This window comes from Somniosus microcephalus, chromosome 6 (assembly GCF_052327205.1).
Source record: "Somniosus microcephalus isolate GS21.2 chromosome 6, FLI_Smic_1.0, whole genome shotgun sequence".
Taxonomy (NCBI): domain Eukaryota; kingdom Metazoa; phylum Chordata; class Chondrichthyes; order Squaliformes; family Somniosidae; genus Somniosus; species Somniosus microcephalus.
The window spans coordinates 184,669,761-184,678,650 of record NC_140992.1 but is presented as its reverse complement, the minus strand read 5'-3'; the positions used below and the strand labels follow the sequence as shown (position 1 = coordinate 184,678,650).

Here is an 8,890-nt window from a genome sequence, read left to right as displayed (position 1 = left end):
GGTGTGGGGATCGCTAACACAACAAGAATTTGCAAAATGGGACAAACACCCAATTGAGATCCTACATGCAGAATTCTGTAAAAGTATCCTCCGGACTCAAGGAAAACCATAAATAATGCATGCAGGGCAGAACTAGGCCAATATCCATTAATAATCACTATCCAAAAAAGAGCCACCAAATTTTGGAAACACCTAAAAATGAGCAAGCCCCACTGCTATCATTACGAAGCCCTGAAATGCCAAGAGAGGACCATAAAGAAGAATACCCTCAGTCAACTAGTCCTGGGACTCAGTGAAGTAACTACTAACACTACTAACAATAACCAGCCCCAGGACAGTGACAGCGTAACACAAATAATTCGACCCAACACAATCGTCACTAAGCAAAAGGAAAAATATCTGTCATATTGGGCAGAAACAACAAAAACCCAAAACAAACTCAATTGCTACTTGGCCCTAAACAGACAATACAACATGGCTGATTACCTGACCATGGTAAAGGATAGCAAACTGAGAAAAACCTTGACAACGTACAGACTTAGTGAACATAGCCTGGCGATCGAAAAAGGTAGACACAGGCAGACCCGGCTACCAAGAGAGGACAGGATATGCTCTCACTGCAGTCAGGGAGTGGTGGAGACAGAGATGCACTTCCTCACAGCTTGTAGAAAATATCAGGGCATAAGGGAGAATTTCTACCCAAAATTCACAAAAATATGCCTGGAATTCAGAAATTTGAATTGACGACCAAAAACTCCCATACCTATTGGGGAAGAGAGAAATTGTGTAACCTTAGCGGCACACTATGTTACAGCTTGCCATAAACAGAGGGACAACCACTAAATATAAGAAAAGAGTATATACAAATTATATGAATGTATATTTATACATTCAGGGATATATCTGTTTATACACTGTATGGATAGATCTGTATTTATGTGTTCAACCATGAATGTTTTTTCGATGCTTTGGCAACATAAGATGTACCTTGTCATGCCAATAAAGCGTTTTGAATTGAATTGAAAATTGAATTGAGAGAGAGGGGGAGGGAGGGGGAGGGAGGGGGGAGAGAGAGGGAGAGAGAGGGAGGAGAGAGCGCGGGAGGGAGGGAGGAGAGAGAGCGGGAGGGAGGGGGGAGAGAGAGGGGGAGGCAGGGGAGAGAGAGAGGGGGAGGCAGGGGAGAGAGAGAGGGAGGGGGGAGAGAGAGGGGGAGGCAGGGGAGAGAGGGAGGGTGAGGGAGGGGGAGAGGGTGAGGGTGAGGGAGGGGGAGAGGGTGAGGGTGCGGGAGGGGGAGGGGGAGAGGGGAGGGGGAGCGGGGAAGGGGAGAGGGAGGGCAGTGGGAGGGGGAGAGGGGAGACAGACAGAGGGAAGGAGAGAGAGAGGGCGAGTGGCCCACGGCCGCAGTGAGGGCCGGGCCCGGTTGCCGGGGTAACCCTTCGCCCCCTTCCCGCTCTCCCGAGCCCCACGCTCCCGCCCCCCCTGCTCCCGCTCCCCCTGCTCCCGCTCTCCCGAGCCCCGCCCCCCCCGAGCCCCGCGCTCCTTCCCTCCCGCCCTCTGCCCTCCCGAGCACTGGCCCCCGCGCCCAAGCCGGCTTCAAGACCAGAGAGAGAAACGCCACCGGCTCATCAGTGCCTCAGAGCTGGCCGGTGCGCAACCTACCGCGTGAGGCCCGGCCGGACTCAAGTCGCGCTCCGGGCCGAAGTTGACGCGCGCGCTGACTCCCGCCCCGCCCGCCTTTCCTAAGATGGCGGCGGTGGTGACACTCAGCTCAGGCCCGCCCCCTCCAGCCTTCACAAAGATGGCGGCGATCGTGGGCCGCTTGCTGAGCACGACGGGAGGTGCCTAGCTCGGGCGTGGCTGGGCAGCAGAGGCCAGGCTTCGAGGCCTGGAAAAATGGTGAAAGGTAGGAAAATTATAGAGGTTAGAGAAAAGATTTACAAATTAACTTTTTAAAAAACAATCAGGCCTAGAAATTGGGTTGGTAGCGCCGGCGCTGAGCGCCTAAAGAGACCTAGAATTGGGGCGAAGCCCTATGTTGGGGCGAGCGCTATGAAGATAGCGCCAACTCAGATATTGACTACATTTAGCGCCTGCGCTAAGTGTTTACGCGCGCCCGCGAGGGCGCAAGCAGCTCATGACGTCATTTCAGTGTGCAACGCCTTTTAGGAGCGCCTGAGCGCATATTGGGTGGCGCCCGGAGCCTTAGCACCCAGCGCTATTAGTGACAGTTCGAGGGAGGGCTAACAGGCCCTTCTCGGAGTAGGGCGGCGCTATTTATAGGGGACAGCTCTAGTGCAGAATCTTCTGCCACTTGGCCTGCTCATTGCCATCGCTGCTAGAGATAGTTGGTGAGCTAATTTGGAGCGGAGTTCTGGGAATTTAGCTTTACAGTACTTGGGATCTTCAACCCTGTCGACTGAAGCACTTGCAGCACTACACCTAAAAGCCTTTTGACCAACTGGCATCGGAATGGGAGCTTGTTTGGAGGGGCGACGGCCTCATCGCCCAATACTGTGAAGGGGCAGAGAGATGGCGGGAGAGAGGGCCGGATTGGCCAGAATGAGGAGGGGCAATGGAGGTCGGCCAATCCGACGGGATGCTACGAGGGTCTTTAGGCAGCAGGTGACAAGCCTTGACATGTCGGAGGAGCAGTGTTTGCGAAGGCTCCGAATCTGGAGGGACATTGTTACTGATCTGTGCCACCTGCTTGGTCAGCATCTGCAGCCGCGTGAACGCTGCAGAACCTCTCTGTCCGTTATGGCTAAACTGACTGATGGCCTCCATTTTTATGCCAACGGATCCTTTCAGTCAGCCATTGGGGACAATGCGACTGTCGCTCAGGCTGCAGTCCGCTGTTGCATCTGGCAAGTGACAGATGCCCTTTATAGGCAAACGCGTCAATTCATTACCTTCCCTCGGACCCTGCACAAGCAGGTGGAGGAGGAGGAGTATGAGGAGGAGGAGGAGGAGGAGGAGGAGAAGAGCAGCGGAGGAGGAGGAGGAGGAGGAGGAAGATGGAAGGGCTGCTGAAAGTGGAAGGTCCATACGTCAGAGGCTCCTCTGGACTCGTGTCGACACCCCTGTGGCGGAATGATGAGAGTCTTAACTCATGCGCACTTTGGAAGTTTGAGGGCCTCTGAATGCCAGCATCACTGAAAGTTGTCACATGCACCATGCAACATTGAAACTTCTGTTTATTGACACAAAAGTCTTTCATTACAGCTAAACAACGTAATGTGAGCACAAACCATAACTTTCAAAATAACTGTGAACTGTTCGGCAAAGCCGCAAAACTCAACAAACCTCAGCAAATATAACAGCAGGTGAGGGTGTTCTTGAATTTGGACAAACAAACGTCTCAGCACCTCCCTCTACAACTGGCCCCTTGAGGGAGAACGACTTCTCTTCTGCGCCCGGCCCCTTCCCTCCCTGCTGCTCCTACGTAATTGGACCCCAGTGGCGGGCTCAAGGCTGGGGGACGCCTCCTGACTGTCTGGAAGCGCAGAAGCCCCTGAGGGACGGCCTGGCCAACCTCTGGGCTTGGAGGGTGCGGACGCAGGATGCTTGCTGTGACCATGGCTGGAAGCAGTGTGGCCTGCAGGTGGTGGCAGCTGCAATGCAGGCATCCCAGCGCTGGCATGTGCAATGCTCTCCTGCCGAGAGAGGACACCTGCACCATGGTCAGACGACACACTGGCTATCTGAGGGGAGCGGCTCGGCTCATCCGCCAAAATCACATGCTCCACTGATTCCTGGCCTTGTACGGGAGTGGAAGGGCCCGGGGTGATCCTATCTGATGCAGAGAGGGTGGCTGCAGTGAGAGATCGTGTTGCGTCAATCTGGCTGTGAAGGAGCCCAGCAAGTGACTGTGTGGCAACAGTGAGGACCTGTGTGCCAGGTGCCAGTGCTTTGGAGAAGGCCTGGACAGTCCTTCCCATGGCTTTGGACAAGGCAGGTGCCGACCGCTCCACTGCCTCGGACAAGCCGAGTTAATGGCACAAATAACTACATATGGGTATGATCTTGTGGCCATTACAGAAACATGGCTGCAGGGTGACAATGCCTGGGAATTAAACATACCAGGTTATTTAACGATCAGGAAGGACAGGCAGGAAGGAAGGGGAGGTGGGGTGGCTATGTTAATAAAGGAAGGAATCACTGTAATACAGAGAAATGATATTGGGTCAAAAGATCAGGATAATGAAACAGTTTGGGTGGAGGTAAGGAATAATAAGGGGAAAAAAACACTAGTGGGCGTAGTCTATAGGCCTCCGAACAGTGGCAACTCTGTTGGACGGAGTATCAATCAGGAAATAGTTGAGGCTTGTAATAAGGGAACATCTATAATTATGGGGGATTTTAACTATCATATTAATTGGACAAATCAAATTGGGCAGGGCAGCCTTGAGGATGAGTTCATTGAGTGTATTAGGGATGGGTTTCTTGAGCAGTATGTAACTGAACCGACCAGGGGGCAAGCAACATTAGATCTGGTCCTGTGTAATGAGACGGGATTAATTAAAAATGTCCTAGTAAAGGATCCCCTTGGAATGAGTGACCATAACATGGTTGAATTCCATATTCAATTAGAGGGTGAGAAGGTTGGATCTCAAACAAGCGTGCTAAGCTTGAATAAAGGAGACTATGAAGGTATGAGAGCGGAATTGAGTAGTGGATTGGGAAAATAGATTAAAGGGTAAGACGATACATGATCAGTGGTGTACATTTAAGGAGTTATTTTACAACTTCCAAAAAATATATATTCCACTGAGAAGAAAAGGGTGTAAAAGAAAAGACAGCCACCCGTGGCTAATAAAGAAATTAAGGATAGTACTTGACTAAAAACAAGGGCATATAAGGTAGCCAAATCTAATGGGAGGATAGAGGATTGGGAAAACTTTAAAAGACAGCAAAAAATAACAAAAAGATTGATTAAGAAAGGGAAGATAGATTATGAAAGTAAATTAGCAAAAAATATAAAAACAGATAGTAAGAGTTTATGTTGGTCCCTTAGAGGATGAGACCGGGAAATTAATGGTGGGAAATATGGAGATGGCAAAAACACTGAATGAATATTTTACATCAGTCTTTACAGTAGAAGACACTAAGAATATCCCAACATTGGACAAACAGGGGGCTAAAGAGGGGGAGGAGCTAAACACGATCAAAATCACTAAGGAAGTGGTACTCGGTAAAATAATGGGACTCAAGGCGGATAAATCACCTGGACCTGATGGCTTACATCCTAGGGTCTTGAGGGAAGTGGCGGTAAGGATTGTGGATGCATTGGTAATAATTTTCCAAAACTCCCTGGACTCGGCAAAGGTCCCGGCAGACTGGAAAACTGCTAATGTAACACCCTTATTTAAAAAGGGCAGTAGACAGAAGGCTGGAAACTATAGACCGGTTAGCCTAACATCTGTGGTAGGTAAAATTTTGGAGTCCATTATTAAGGAGACAGTAACAGGACATTTGGATAATCATAATTTAATAGGACAAAGCCAGCATAGTTTTATGAAGGGGAAGTCATGTTTGACAAATTTGCAGGAGTTCTTTGAGGAAGTAATGTATAGGGTGGATAAAGGGGAACCAGTGGACGTAGTGTATTTAGACTTCCAAAAGGCATTTGACAAGGTGCCACACAAAAGATTATTGCTTAAGATAAAACATCACGGGATTGGGGGTAATATTCTGGCATGGATAGAGGATTGGCTATCTAACAGAAGGCAGAGAGTTGGGATAAATGGTTCATTCTCAGACTGGCAATCAGTAACTAGTGGTATTCCGCAGGGGTCAGTGCTGGGTCCCCAACTCTTTACAATCTATATTAACGATTTGGAGGAGGGGACCGAGTGTAACATATCAAAGTTTGCAGATGATACTAAGATGGGAGGGAAAGTAGTGAGTGAGGAGGACATAAAAAACTTGCAAGGGGACATAGACAGGCTAAGTAAGTGGGCAGAGATTTGGCAGATGGAATACAATACTGGAAAGTGTGAGGTTATGCACTTTGGCAGGAAAAATCATAGAGCAAGTTATTATCTTAATGGCAAGATACTGGAAAGTACTGAAGTACAAAGGGATCTGGGGGTCCTGGTGCACGAAACTCAAAAGGCTAGTATGCAGGTGCAGCAAGTGATCAAGAAGGCCAATGGAATGTTGGCTTTCATTGCTAGGGGGATAGAATATAAAAATAGGGAGGTATTGCTTCAGTTGTACAAGGTATTGGTGAGACCGCACCTAGAATACTGCGTACAGTTTTGGTGTCCATACTTAAGAAAGGACATACTTGCTCTCGAGTCAGTACAAAGAAGGTTCACTTGGTTATTCCTGGGGATGAGGGGATGGACATATGAGGAGAGGTTGAGTAGATTGGGACTCTACTCATTGGAGTTCAGAAGAATGAGAGGCGATCTTATTGAAACATATAAGACTGTGAAGGGGTTGGATCGGGTGGATGCGGGGAGGATGTTCCCGATGATGGGTGAAACTAGAACTAGGGGGCATAGTCTTAGAATAAGGGGCTGCTCTTTCAAAACTGAGATGAGGAGGAACTACTTCACTCAGAGGGTGGTAGGTCCATGGAATATGCTGCCCCAAAAAGCTGTAGAAGCTACATCATTACATAAATTTAAAACAGAAATAGACAGTTTCCTAGAAGTAAAGGGAATTAAGGGTTACGGGGAGCGGGCAGGAATTTGGACATGAGTCTAGGTTCGGATCGGTCATGGCCCTTTGGGTAGCAGAGTGGGCCCAGGGGCCGTGTAGCCTGATCCTGCTCCTATTTCATGTGTCTAATTCTGTTAGATTCAGGAGATGGTTCTGTGATAGTGGATTGGCGGTTAGGATCAGATCAGCCATAATCTTATTGAATGGCGGAGCAGGCTCGAGGGGCCGATTGGCCTACTCCTGCTCCTATTTCTTATGTTCTTATGTTCTTAAGCCCTGCACAGACCTTTCCAGGGATTGTCCGAAGCCCTGAACAGTCCTTTCCATTGCCGACTCAAAGCCGTGGACAGTCCTCTCCATTGTTGGTCCGAAGCCCTGGATAGTCCTGTCCATTGTGGCCCCGAAGCCCTGGATAGGCCTGTCCATTGTTTCCCCGAACATCTGGAGAGTCCTCTCCATTGTTGCCCCAAAGCCCTGCAGAGTCCTCTCCATAGTTGGCCCAAAGTCCAACATACTCCTAGCCAATGAATCTATTGACTCAGGCATCTTCTCCACTGCAGCCATCATCTCCGTGTGTCTGACCCGGGCCTGTTTGCTCATCTCAGCCAGGCGATGGACCTCATCTGCACTCTGTGCAGCAGTCATGACGACCTGCCTTGCCCTGCGGGGAGATGGTGGCCGAACTTGCCTATCCCCCGTGCGTTGCTGCATGCCGCTTGGTCCGGCAACTGGTTCATCCTCAGAGCCACCCCCCCTCCCCTCCAGGGGACTACTATCCCCAGTCTGCAGATGTCTCAGCGCCCCGGATTCTGCAGCGGCTGGTCGGGATTCCTCCTGGTCCTCGCCTCCGGTGGCACTGGCACTGGCAGCTTCAGCGCGTTGAGCCCGAGTTGGTGCTGCTTCATCTGAAAGTGGGAGGTGGAAGAGTGGCTTTAGCAAAAGGACAGCTTTGCTGAAAGGCATGCCAGATTGCGGCAAGGCTCTGACATGGCTGCACACTGAGGATGCATGCTGGCGGGGGGACCAAGTGGAAGGCAACAGGTGAAAAAGGTGAGAGTCTTACCCTCGCTGTCGGTAATGGGGTCGGCAGATGCAGTGGTCACAGGACCAGAGAGACGTCCTCCAAGTATCTGGTGCACTCTCTCCTCCAGATCCGTGAGAGTGACCACTTGTGCAGGTCCGCCACCGGTGCGACGCTGCTCCTTTCGAATCATCGGCAGCTTGGACTGCAGGGGAAAGAAGGGGAGGTTCTGTTACACGATGCCTTGAGACCTCATCGCATGCCCCCCATTGTGCAAGAGCCCTTACATGAGGCCTTGAGACCTCATCGCATGCCCCCCATGGTGCAAGAGCCCTTACATGAGGCCTTGAGACCTCATTGCATGCCCCCCATGGTGCAAGAGCCCTTACATGAGGCCTTGAGACATCTGTCCATGTGTGTGCCCAGAAAGGGCCATGGGTGCATACTGACAGATAGCCATTGGTGCATCATTGCAGCAGGGTGCCCGAAGTCAGCTGCAGATGGAGGGAAGCACAAGTTTGGTAAACCATCACTTACCCTAACGATCCATGTGAGGTCGTTGAATTTCTTCCTGCACTGAACAGGGGTCCTGGTCGCCATGCTGCTGGAGTTCACCCTCACAGCAACCTCCCTCCAAGATCGTCGATAAGCCTTCTGATTCGGCCTCTTGCCATTATCCGGATACAGGACCTCTCGACGGTGTTCAACTGCAGCCACCAAGTGGTCCAGAGCCTCAGTGCTGAAGCGCTCTGCTCTCTGCCTAACCTTCTCCATGATGAACAAGTTTGTACCGCCAGACAAGGGCGAGCACCGATTCTGAGGCCTACAGGGCATTGGGTGTTGAAGCTCAGGCTGACTGACCCACCCCTTTAAGAGCCGGCCGGCGCCTGGAGGTCTCGTGCTTTCCCGTAATTGAGTTCACCTGCGCTGCGCCCGTCCGCGTCGAAATTGAGTAGCGCCTGACCTTTTGCGCCTTAAGAGCACCGTGCAACGGCTGATTTACCGCCTCAATCCCCTTTGGGGGCGATGCAACCCAATATCGCGCCAGGCGGCGATAAGTTTCGTCTGGCTATAAGCTTTGCGCATCGCCAGTTCTAACGCCTCAAGCGGGGCTATACCCAATTTCTAGGCCTTCTGTGTTTTAAAAGCAACTTTTTTTTTGCTGGAAATGTACATTTGAAAAGAAACACACAGAAAGTG

General features: G+C 50.7%; 1 protein-coding gene across 1 annotated transcript; it reads right to left on the bottom strand.

The window, feature by feature from the left end:
- Window positions 1-6,580: 6,580 nt before the first annotated feature.
- LOC147116233 (uncharacterized) lies at window positions 6,581-7,978 on the bottom strand. Its single transcript, XM_085991013.1, has 2 exons — window positions 7,733-7,978; window positions 6,581-7,574 (listed from the first exon to the last, which is right to left on the bottom strand). The coding sequence occupies exons 1-2, from the start codon at window positions 7,881-7,883 to the stop codon at window positions 6,931-6,933; spliced, it is 795 nt and encodes a 264-aa protein (XP_085847139.1). The 5' UTR covers window positions 7,884-7,978; the 3' UTR covers window positions 6,581-6,930.
- Window positions 7,979-8,890: the final 912 nt, after the last annotated feature.

What these genes read in the sequence shown, in the direction of transcription:
- LOC147116233 (XM_085991013.1), bottom strand. Translation starts at nt 7,883, where the DNA reads ATGATTCGAAAGGAGCAGCGTCGCACCGGTGGCGGACCTGCACAAGTG. An exon ending in CCCCATTACCGACAGCGAGG is followed by an intron (nt 7,575 to 7,732) that starts GTAAGACTCTCA and finishes TCCCACTTTCAG; the next exon opens with ATGAAGCAGCACCAACTCGG.